Consider the following 12,133-nt stretch of genomic DNA (forward strand, 5'->3'; position numbering starts at 1 on the left):
CGCCAATATCCCGATGTAAACGGCGACGCACGGTTAGCGTCTGGACGTACGGACAACATTAAGACGCAATGCGTCATTTTCGATTCTTTTTCCTGTATCCAAAGACAACAACAACAACAACAGCAGCAGCAGGCGGATAATGAATAGTTTGGGGCAGATAGCGATAGTCTTTGTTTGCGCTTTGGCGCTGGTACTGATCCACCAGCAGCACTTGACACTATCCCAGATAGCAATAAGTCGGCGGGCCACCGGCGGTTCTCCAGCGGTAGTAGAAGCGACAGTATGGCGTAATCGCAAACACGTTTGCCGGCGCACCGCCAGCGGCAGCCGCTTTTTTAAAAGCGGCATCCGCCTTCCTACCGCCTTCGTATCGCGGACGGCCAGCAGGTCAACCGCCGTTTCGCCGCAGTTATAACAAAGGCAGCTTTTTCGCGGCCCGCCGGAGGCAAACGCTATTATATATATATATATATATATATTATATATATATATATATATGTATATATATATATATATATATATATATATATATATATATATATATAATAATTATAGCATGCAGTTTATCAAGAATAATGATTGATCAAACCAGATAAATTTCCATTTGTAGTTTTAATTCCACATTTTAAAGTACAGTAATAGTCATTTAAACAAAATGTCAGCTCAATGAAATATAACAAAAAAGATACATATATACATAATGTACACACTAAAGAACATGCAAGTTTCCAATTATATATTGTTTAAAAACAGCCTTGTAAGCAAATTATATCACTTAAAATATTTTTTAATATTATCAAGAGGTCAGTTATGGGATGAAAAGAATTACCAGTAAACATTATAGCAAGTAATGAAGATATATGGTACCAAATAATGTGCAAGATACCAAATAAATTCAGGTATAACATCACATTTTCAAGCAATTCTTAACAATAGGATAAGTGGCAATAATTGAGTAAAGCTCTGGGGTAGAATAGACAATTATAATGGCATTGCTGATCTGGGGCACAAGATTTACACTGTGAATGTCTGGAGTAGTTCGATATGCGTGGCGTAGTGAGCTAACAATTGCAGGACAGTAAGTAATTATAATTGTTTCAAGTCTGACTACAGGTTCTGTGGTTTTTCCCAACCACCAATATAGGCAACACAAATTAGCATATCTTCAGTGATTCCTTGTGCGCCTGTATAAGAGTGCTTTTAATTCACAATTTAACACATATTACACAAACAATAAATCACAAAAAAACATTAAGAAAAATACTACCAAGTATATCGACCAGACAAAAAAAAAAGTTTTTTTTTATAAAAAAGTGGATTGGTCGAGTGTAGTCTGTTACAGACTGCAGGGTAGTGAGTGTTCCAGTTGTCAGTGATTCTGGGGTGTCAGTAGTCAGCCTAGGTTTAAGGGGTCGGCTGTGGGTCCCTCTCAGCTGTGCGGCGCCTTTTTCCACCTTCACGGTCAGATGCTCCTTTCAGGTAACGCATAACATTAACCTGGACCGCCTCATCAGTGGCATCCTGGGTTGCCGGGTTCTTCCGTATGGCCCCTGTAGAAAATACAGATCTGTCATTCCATTTGAATACACATCACATACACATCTATCTAAAAATATCTAAAGAATATCTAACTTACTTTGAACAATGGTCTTCAGGAACAGGTCTCTAAAACATGCTTTTTCCCCTACACCAGTCCAAGTTGTATCAACGGAAAGGCGATTAGAGAAGACACTCTGAAGCATTCTCCACACTGTTGACTTTAGGTCCTTCCCACATTTGATAGCCAAAAAACGTAGCTGAAAATCCAAAAAAAAGTGCCCTGTGAGGTACCGAGTGTCACCCCAAGTACTGGGATGTGTAGGCTCACTGGCGTTAGATGGTGGAGGTGGAAAAAGACGCTTACCAGAGCTCAATTGTTCCAAAAAATAGAATAAAGTTTATTTATATATTTAACTCAAAAGTCAAGAAAACAAAATAAAGAAATAAATTAAAGAAGTACAACGTTTCTAGCTTTCTCCCAAAAATACAGCAAACACTTAGTACATAGCCTCACAGCAAGCTAGTACCTACCCTCACTCTCCTGTAATGCACAATGAGGCCCTCTTAAGTAGGCCAAAGCATCCTGGGCTAATTGGACCATACCAACCATCAGGGTATTATCTTTAGCCTAAGGCCATAAATAAGCTATAAACTAAGTAGAAAATAAACATAATATCAGGTTCTTAGGAAATCATCATATCACAAACTACATATATAACATTTCCACCACCTATTCACACCATACGTAAACATACAAGACATTACTACAAACAAACTCCCCTGTGAACCATGCTCTGCACCCTCTGCCGTGGGACGCGGAGAAATACTGCCCCTATAGCGGCGCGCACATCCGTATACGAGCAGTCGAACCGGACCGGGAAGCAGGAAATGCGTGAGTGGCAATATGTATGAAGTAAACAGGAATTTTAGACAGAAATAGGGAGTAAAATGGAACATGAACTAGTGGGTACCGCACTATATGTCATGGAGGTGGTAAAGTATGAAGTCATAAGCAGTGACAAATGAGTTTTTCCTGTTGTGAATCATATCACGGACTAACCGCGCTACATACACATGAACGCGAATGCGTTAATGGCGCCTAGCCCCGCGCCAGCCTTCCCTTAAACACAATTAACCTACACAATGTATAATTTCTTTTTATCAAGGAGCGTATAGGTGTATGTGCATGTGTACAAAAGTCCAGAGTCTCTCCCGCTCTCGCGGGTAACGCCATTCACAGTCACTGCGGGGGTGCGCAACAGTGAGAAGTGAAGTTCACTTTCTCACATTTCCCTCCCCCTCTGGAGTCTCACCAACCGGGTGGCGAGACAGAAAATCTGCAACAGTATTTTGCTTGCCCGCTCTGTACTGCACCGTGAACCTGTACGGCTGCAGTGCTAAAAACCAGCGGGTGATTCTAGCATTGGAGTCCTTCATGCGCCCTAGCCACTGCAAGGCGCGGTGGTCAGTCTCTAGAGTGAAGTCTCGACCAAGCAGGTAATATTTCAAAGAGTCTAGCGCCCACTTCATGGCCAGGCACTCAAGTTCTATGGCAGCATATCTGGTCTCCTTCGGGAACAGCTTCCGGCTAATATAAGCCACAGGTTTCTTGTCGTCCCCCTCTCCTTGGAGCAGCACCGCCCCAAGACCAACACCAGACGCGTCAGTCTGGACAGTGAAGTGTTCTCCAAAGTCAGGGCTCTGGAGAACTGGATCTTTGCAGAGGGTCTCTTTTAGATCCAAAAAGGCTTTCTCTTGCTCTTTCCCCCATTGAAGCTGGGTGGAGCTTGACTTCCGTGTCAAGTCCGACAAGGGCGCTGCTCGTCGGGCAAAGTCCGGCACAAATCGGCGATACCAGCCCACGAGCCCCAGAAATGACCTGACGTCCTTCTTTGTCTGGGGCCTTGGACAGTTCTGTACTGCCTCGACTTTGTCCTTTTGCGGCCGGATCACACCACGACCCAGAACATGGCCAAGGTATTTGACCTCCTCCTGGGCTATGGAACACTTTTTTCGGTGGATGGTCAACCCCGCTCGCTGAATGCGCTGCAATACCTCACCTAGATGACGTTGATGCTCCCCCCAGGTGGCACTGTACACCACAATGTCATCCAGGTATGCAGCAGCAAAAGAATCTGTCCCTGCCAACACAATATCCATAAGTCTTTGAAAAGTGGCTGGCGCCCCCTGCAGGCCAAATGGCATCACCACAAACTGGAACAGACCCTGTGGGGTCCGGAATGCAGTGTATGCCCGGTCTGTCCTGGCCACAGGTATCTGCCAATATCCCTTGCATAAATCCAAGGTAGTGATGAAGGACGCTTTGCCGAGGCGTTCGATCAAGTCCTCGAGCCTAGGCATGGGGTAAGCGTCAAAGTGGGACTGGGCGTTCACCCGCCGAAAGTCAATACAAAAGCGCATAGAGCCATCCTTTTTGGGTACCAGCACCACAGGATTACTCCACTCACTGGAAGAGCGTTCAATCACCCCCAAGGCCAACATCTGCTCCACCTCAGCTTTGAGAGACGGTACAAGACGCTCAGGAACTCGGTACATCCTTTGGCGTATTGGGGTAGGGTCTTTGAGTGGAATGGAGTGTTCCACCACAGAAGTACATCCCGGCTTTTCCTGAAATAGGTCAGGAGGGATGATTCCTTCTAGCTCCCTCTGCTGGTGGGAGGTCAAGTGGGATACCTCCAGGGTAGATGCTGGCTGACTGGTGGGGAAGAATTGTTCTGAACTCTCCTCCATCACCGCCTGCACCCGGAGTTGTAATCCTGGCTCTACGGCCCTCTCATGCCATTCCTTCAGGAGGTTGACATGAAAGGTCTGTCTGGGTTTTCTTCTCCCAGGAAGGTCAATTTCATAGGTGGCCGGGCCCATTTTCCGCACCACCTCGTACGGACCCTGCCACCTAGCAAGCAGTTTGTGTTCCGAGGTGGGTAGAAGAAGCAAAACTTTCTGCCCCGGGTTGAGAATCCTTTTCCTGGCAGCCTTGTCATACCAGGCCTTCTGGTGTGTTTGGGCCTGCTCCAGGTTAGCCCGTACAAGCTCGGTCATTTCCTCCATCTTGTCCCTCATTTTGAGGATATGCATGAGAACTAGAGGTCGACCGATTCATCGGTTTTGCCGATTAATCGGCACCGATTGTTGACTGGTGGAACTATCGTTATCGGCAAAAATATATACCGATAGTTTTTCCTGGTTGCGTCCATTGCTGGAGCGGCTGAGAAGCGCGCGCTGTCATTCATTACAGTGTAAGAGCTGAGAAGGGTCTGCTGGCATGATGCAGTACAAGAGCGGCCTCTAGAGGTGTAATAATAACTCATGCCTCGTGTTGTTTATTTCGACACGTGATTCTGCGTGCTGCACTGAGAGCACATGCTGCGTGGAGAGCGCTGACATCAGACGCGCGGTTAAAGCACCGACAGCTCAAATGTATGTATACAGTACATTGTCATATCATTATAAAGTGATAAATTTGTTGACTAAATGCTGCATTAGTAGAGAAAGAACAGCACTACAGTATGTTTGTTTGCCTTCGAGGCTGAGAGGACGTTAACATTAGTAGTACCTCAAGCGGTTAAAACACTGACAAACATAAACGTAAGTCCGACCCGAATGTTTAATGTCACAATTGTTACCTCTATATTTGCATTAGTTCATATCCAGCTGGTCACTTTTATGCATTAAATATGCAGAGAAGTTGCATATTTAAAGCTAGAGACGTAAGCAAACTGATATGTTCATACAGCCGACAGAAACATAAACGAATCAGAAAAGCATTCGATTTCGGTTATTTTTTTTTTCTTCATCTTCACTTTAATACAAATTTTGTTACTTTTTTATTAATTAAGTTGGCTTGAAAAGAACAGTTAAATAGTTAAATTTTGAATGTAACTGGTTTTATTTGTTATTTAGAGTATTACTTTTTGTTTCAGTTTGAATGAATGTCTTTTATTGACTTAAATATTTATTCACATTTATATATTTATTTCATTTAGCATGTTTTCATGGTTCAATACAGTTTTTTTTATTTTTATAATAAAGTTCAGCACTGTTTTACTTGGAGTGTTATGTTTGTTTTTATCCAGTATCAATTTTAAAAACTATCGGTTCATTAATCGGTTATCGGCAAGTATGGCCCAACCTAGCTATCGTTATCGGTAAAATCCACTATCGGTCGACCTCTAATGAGAACGCTGTGGGACTTGGGGGTCTGAGGTCCCTCTCTCTCATGTGTCTGCAGAGACTTCTCAAGGAGATGACGCAGGGTAGCTAGATCAGCCCCCTCTGTTTGGTCTCCGCCCAATGCTTGGGCCCCAGCATCGACATCTGGGAGTTCATCGGTCTCCTTCTCAACCTCCCTTGGGTCACCTTTGGCTACCCGCCGGTATGCCATTCTTCCCCGGGACTGGCGCCGTTTTCCTCCTCTATTAGCCAGTGTCGGTCAGCGTACCGTCCCACCATATGTGAGGTACCGAGTGTCACCCCAAGTAGGCTCACTGGCGTTAGATGGTGGAGGTGGAAAAAGACGCTTACCAGAGCTCAATTGTTCCAAAAAATAGAATAAAGTTTATTTATATATTTAACTCAAAAGTCAAGAAAACAAAATAAAGAAATAAATTAAAGAAGTACAACGTTTCTAGCTTTCTCCCAAAAATACAGCAAACACTTAGTACATAGCCTCACAGCAAGCTAGTACCTACCCTCACTCTCCTGTAATGCACAATGAGGCCCTCTTAAGTAGGCCAAAGCATCCTGGGCTAATTGGACCATACCAACCATCAGGGTATTATCTTTAGCCTAAGGCCATAAATAAGCTATAAACTAAGTAGAAAATAAACATAATATCAGGTTCTTAGGAAATCATCATATCACAAACTACATATATAACATTTCCACCACCTATTCACACCATACGTAAACATACAAGACATTACTACAAACAAACTCCCCTGTGAACCATGCTCTGCACCCTCTGCCGTGGGACGCGGAGAAATACTGCCCCTATAGCGGCGCGCGCATCCGTATACGAGCAGTCGAACCGGACCGGGAAGCAGGAAATGCGTGAGTGGCAATATGTATGAAGTAAACAGGAATTTTAGACAGAAATAGGGAGTAAAATGGAACATGAACTAGTGGGTACCGCACTATATGTCATGGAGGTGGTAAAGTATGAAGTCATAAGCAGTGACAAATGAGTTTTTCCTGTTGTGAATCATATCACGGACTAACCGCGCTACATACACATGAACGCGAATGCGTTAATGGCGCCTAGCCCCGCGCCAGCCTTCCCTTAAACACAATTAACCTACACAATGTATAATTTCTTTTTATCAAGGAGCGTATAGGTGTATGTGCATGTGTACAAAAGTCCAGAGTCTCTCCCGCTCTCGCGGGTAACGCCATTCACAGTCACTGCGGGGGTGCGCAACAGTGAGAAGTGAAGTTCACTTTCTCACATGCCCCAAATTACATTTCTCATACATAAATATAAAATGTGACAGGCTTTGAATTCAGACTGTAGAATAGGCAGTGTACAATCTTAATTTGACTTTAGATTAACCTACAGCATTATAAACAATAGCAGCACACTTACAAATCGTTCCTGGAGCTCGTTATCCTGCCTCAAACTTCTGTCAAGCAACGCCAAATCTTCCTGGGTGTTTAGGGGGAGTGACAGATCACCTGGCAGGGATAAATCTCCAACAGACACATTGGCGCTGAAATGTTGCAGCATGGTGTCCATTTTGTTGTCCATGCTACGCACAACATCGCCAAACTCCCCAAGACGTCGCAGGATTAGGGTCTGATCTGCACCTAAAGGGATTCCCAGAATAAAAGAACATAGTAGTCAGTCCTGGTCCCTCAACTACAAAACTATGACATTTATATCTTGGTCTACTACATGTATAGGTGGCCCCAGTGGGAATTAATCTAACAAACACAGGTGTTGTTTGCAAGTCGTACCTGATTGCCCAGTGCGAGCAAACGTCTTCAACATTGTCCCAACTTGGTTCACCTGCTCTTGGAGCGACTTGCTGTCATCTGAAGCTAGAAAAAGATAGGCAAATAGTAATTTGGAACCTACATTACACACAAATATGTAAACTTTAAGAAAGAGTGCCATGTTCTCACCTGCTCGTGCATTGCTTTCTCTCCGGGCTTGGTTCTCCTCCCTCAGGGCTTGGTTCTCCTCCCTCAGGGCTTGGTTCTCCTCCCTCAGGGCTTGGTTCTCCTCCCTCAGGGCTTGGTTCTCAGTCTTGAATCTCTGGACATCTACATAACAAAAGAAAAGGGATTCTGCAGGGTTTAGTCAGTCAAATTTACGACTAACATAATTAAATAATCACTATATTAAGAGATATAGGTCTAGAATATACCTTCATAGCTGAAAACTTGATTCTGTACACGTGATTTCAGGGGAGTCCAAGGGCCAATCACTGAGTGATGACTTTCTCCTATTGATAAATTTACATAATAATATGTTAGAAGTTATTGCATATATTTACTGTATTGTACAACACACCTAGACACCTTTCATCCAGGGCAGTCAAGTGCCCTAATGAAAAACAGATTATGCATAAAAGGATTCCTCATCTTAAATAGAAGCAATAGTTTAAGACAAACAATGTCACAAATAACATCACTTACTTGTACTCAAACTGTTGGCTCTGAGAAGTGGAGACTGGACTACTGGTGAGAAACCTTGTTCTGAGAAATAGGAAACAAAAATGTGAAAATCTAACAAAGGGTATAGTTTAGTGGCAGGATCACAAGTTAAGCATCACAGCAATACATTGTACATACCAGCTCTGAAGTCTACAGATGGTTGAACGTTTTCCTGGTTTTCTAGAATGAATGAAACTTCTGGAGCACCGGGCAGCACGGAAAACTCGTTACCATTACTCGTTATGATTTTTTCAAAGCTCAGAACAGCTGGTGCATCTGGAAGACTAGACTCCTCTTCATCAGAAGAGGCCTGGGGTCTGTACTTGGAATTTAAGGTTCTCTTTCGCTTTCTCTTCTTGTCATCGTCTGTCGTTTCAGGGGTTACAGTTTGTACATGGCTTGTTGTAGCCATTCCATGTAGATGTTCATTAACATGAGGATTTACTTGGTCAAAGTCAGGAATAACAGCAAGTAGAGCATTGTTTGCAGCTGCAATTTCCTGTTTGTCCCTCTCAACTCCTTTCAATATCCTTCTCCTTTTGGCCCAGTAACTAGACATTGTGACTAACCATGCATTTACCTTTAAAGCCAAAAAGATTGTCCAACAGTAGGTCTCTTGGGTGAAGATAACCGGTTATGCTCTGGTCAAGGTATCTGCAAGAAAATGTGAACAAAACCACATTGTTAATGTTAGGATTAGGAATATACGTGGGGGAAAAAATGATCAGCCGAATGTGGAACAGTGAGTGTTAAAAATAAAATGTATTCATTGAGTGTAGTGATTTAAGTGAACACAGAATTGTCCTCAAACATAAAATGTACAGAAGTTCACAGAATTACAAATCACAATAGCGTTAAAAAAACATTGTTACATTCAGATAAAGATGTTTTATGACTCAATAAACATGATTGTAACGATGTATGTGTGTTCTTCAAACTATGTTCAGGTATCATTATAATGAGATTATATTCATAATGTAAAGGCAATCGATATACACAGGTTTCTTGTATACAAACAATACCGGATGCGCGCGCATCCAAGAGGCAAGACCGCTATATGTTATGCCGAGTTCTGTAAAAGAACATTGTAATTAACATAGATTTCGCATTGTTTGTAAATTCTTGTTGACTCAATAATAAACTGCAATTTCAGAGTTGAATCTGTTTGCTTGTGTTTCATTTGCATATTAATATAACATTATGTAAAAAGTTAGTTAGTTGACTAGTATGAAATTGTCCAACTAAGTTTGCGAATCATAAAAAAAATGACATACCCTATGCATTTATTTAGGTTAGTTTACAGCACAACAGCTCCGCGTCATCTCTGCTTCTGCTAGATATAGCCGTAAAGACTGTTGCTTTCTGCCTCTTAGATGCGCGCGCAACTATGTGATGACGTTGCACAGAAACCCGTGTATAATTTATCCTTGAGCATAATACTAGAAAATAATATATTTTCTCTCTAATTGTTTTATCCAAAGCCAAACCAGATCACAGAAATTTATATAAAACACTCGACTTGCGTTATAAAGTAATTTTGCAAACACATGGTTTTAATCTCATAAATTTGTGTATAGTGGCTAGCTAGCATGCTAACGTTACCTAGCCTCAGGTGCACCTGTCACATATATTAGCTGTTATTTTTATGATTTTATTGTAAATAGGAATGTTTACTGAAATGTTTTGGTTTTAGTTTTCAGTGCTAGATACAGTTTCAACTGTGAAGTTGAAGAACTGTGAAAGAAATTAGGGATTATAACAGTGAATAGCCAGTCTTTGGTGATTATAGATAGCAATAAACCAATAGCAATAAACCAGATTTGAGATGTGTAAATGTGTGAGAGAATTAAGAGACTGAATGGGTCAGTTTGCACCACAAAACAATAGAGAAACTACACTGAATAGTTGTTTAGATTATGACAATTAACACCAGTTTTACAGTCTAATCGAAATCAAGTCAAGATCTTGAAAAACGTGATCTTAAAAAATATTTAACTACATAAAGAGTTTTATTCTTATCATGTTCAGATTTTAAATATAACATGGTCAGACATGTGGCTATAGCTGCAGTGCATTTCTAGATTGACCACATGCCCACTTCAAATTTTTATCATGAAGATATTTCATAAAAATAAATTTCTAATAACTTTATAAGACTTTGAAGATATTTATAAAAAAAAAAATCATTATGACGATAATTTATTCTAAACTTACAACAAAGTGCAAAGTGTCAGCTTTCAAAAGATATCATAACTGTGTTTATAGTCCAAAGGGTTCATGAAGTTTTAGTTTGGGTATACCGTTTCTGGGGATTTTTCAAAAGTGGGCTTGAAGCTTTCTAGATGTAAATTTTTGGCTACCAACTGAATTTTAATTTGGCTTGCAGCAATCTAGAAATGCACTGCAGCTAAAGCCACGATCAGAATAAAACTTTAGTCAAGTATTTTTCAATATCACGTTTATGACTTTATTTCAATTAGACTTGTAAAAGGAAAACTGGTGTTTATTGTCATCATCTAAACATCTATTCAGTCGAGTGTCTCCATTGTTTTGTGGTGCAAACTGCCCCATTTAGTCTCAGTCTCTCAATGCAGACATTTGCACTTCTCCATTCTGGTTTATGGCTCGTAGATATGCTATTCTTTTGTGTGCATTAGAGTGACTAACGACAGGCTATTCACATTGTTATAATCCATAATTTCTAAAGTGTTTCACAGTTGAAACTGTATCTATGACTGAAAACTAAAAACAACATTTCAGTAAAAATTCCTATTTAGAATAAAATCGTAAAAATAACAGCTAATTTATGTGCAACTGAGGTCTAGGTTTTTTTATTACATAATTCCTGTAAAAAAATAATACATAACTGTAACTATAAGTTTCTGTTTCTCAGAATAAAATAATGGTCAAATACTGAAACCTGAGTATTATATCTTTCTAATGATGTATATTTTTTCAAGATAGTTCAAATTTACTATCAAATTTAATGTTATTATTTAAAGCTCACGCTCTGGCAAGGGTTAACAAAATAAGTATTCTTTTAGGCCGATGATTTTTATACGACCTACCGCTGAACGCGGCCTTTATCCAGGAGCAGTTCCAGATGGGGAAATCTCTAAAACCCTCCGGAGGGTCTGGTGGACCAGAGTAACGTTACAACGACAGCTGTTTCTGTTCAAACGTTACAGAGCAAATACGTGCGTTGACTCTCTCGATTATAGCTAAGCTAACGTTAATGCTAAAGCTCGATAAACATCTAAAAAAGATGGCCGTCAACGGCTTTCGAAACTTTCGCCAAATTACAACCAGCCAGCATATTTTATGAGTAAATTATTTGATTTTTATATTATATGTTTGTATTTAAAGTTAAGTATACATTTATTATCTGCAATTTTGGCGCCCATTATTAGCCTATACTATTATTAGCCTATACTATACATTATTATTATTAACTGTACCTAGCAATTTTGCGTAAACATGGCTAACGTTGACTTGTTCGACAAGAACTGAGATGACTACAGATTTTAAATATATAAACTAAAAACAGTTGCGTTAAACACAAAGGAAACATGTACTTACCTAAATGATGGTAGTCGACGTCGATGACTTTGTTTAAACTGCAGGCTGTAGAAACTTGCGATCGAGTAGAACTGTACTAACGTTACTCGAGTAGAGTGAATGACGCGAATGTGTTTGTTATAGAGCTGGTAAGTCCCGCCCCCTCCGCTAACCCCGCTGGACCTCAAAGTTGAAAAACCGTCAATGCAAGTGAATGGGAGAAAAAAATTATTTTCTGGTCCCGTTTGAATTGTGCCATGAATTTGAACATATGTTGACTGTGAATTTTTTATATAATCTTTCGTGTGAAAAATGCTATAATTTAGCGGGTAGAAGTTTGATACGGGTAGACTTTGTGTGA

The 12,133-nt window shown here is 40.8% G+C and overlaps 1 protein-coding gene across 1 annotated transcript; it reads right to left on the bottom strand.

Annotated features, from left to right (window-relative positions):
* Positions 1-663: 663 nt before the first annotated feature.
* LOC306997875 (uncharacterized protein) lies at positions 664-11,870 on the bottom strand. The gene is made up of 9 exons (XM_079611437.1): positions 11,794-11,870; positions 8,353-8,868; positions 8,197-8,256; positions 7,926-8,003; positions 7,681-7,821; positions 7,513-7,596; positions 7,142-7,362; positions 1,637-1,796; positions 664-1,550 (listed from the first exon to the last, which is right to left on the bottom strand). The coding sequence occupies exons 2-9, from the start codon at positions 8,771-8,773 to the stop codon at positions 1,405-1,407; spliced, it is 1,311 nt and encodes a 436-aa protein (XP_079467563.1). The 5' UTR covers positions 8,774-8,868; positions 11,794-11,870; the 3' UTR covers positions 664-1,404.
* Between the last annotated feature and the right edge of the window lie 263 nt (positions 11,871-12,133).

The sequence above is a fragment of the Phoxinus phoxinus genome (assembly GCF_949152265.1).
Source record: "Phoxinus phoxinus genome assembly, chromosome: 4".
NCBI lineage: Eukaryota > Metazoa > Chordata > Actinopteri > Cypriniformes > Leuciscidae > Phoxinus > Phoxinus phoxinus.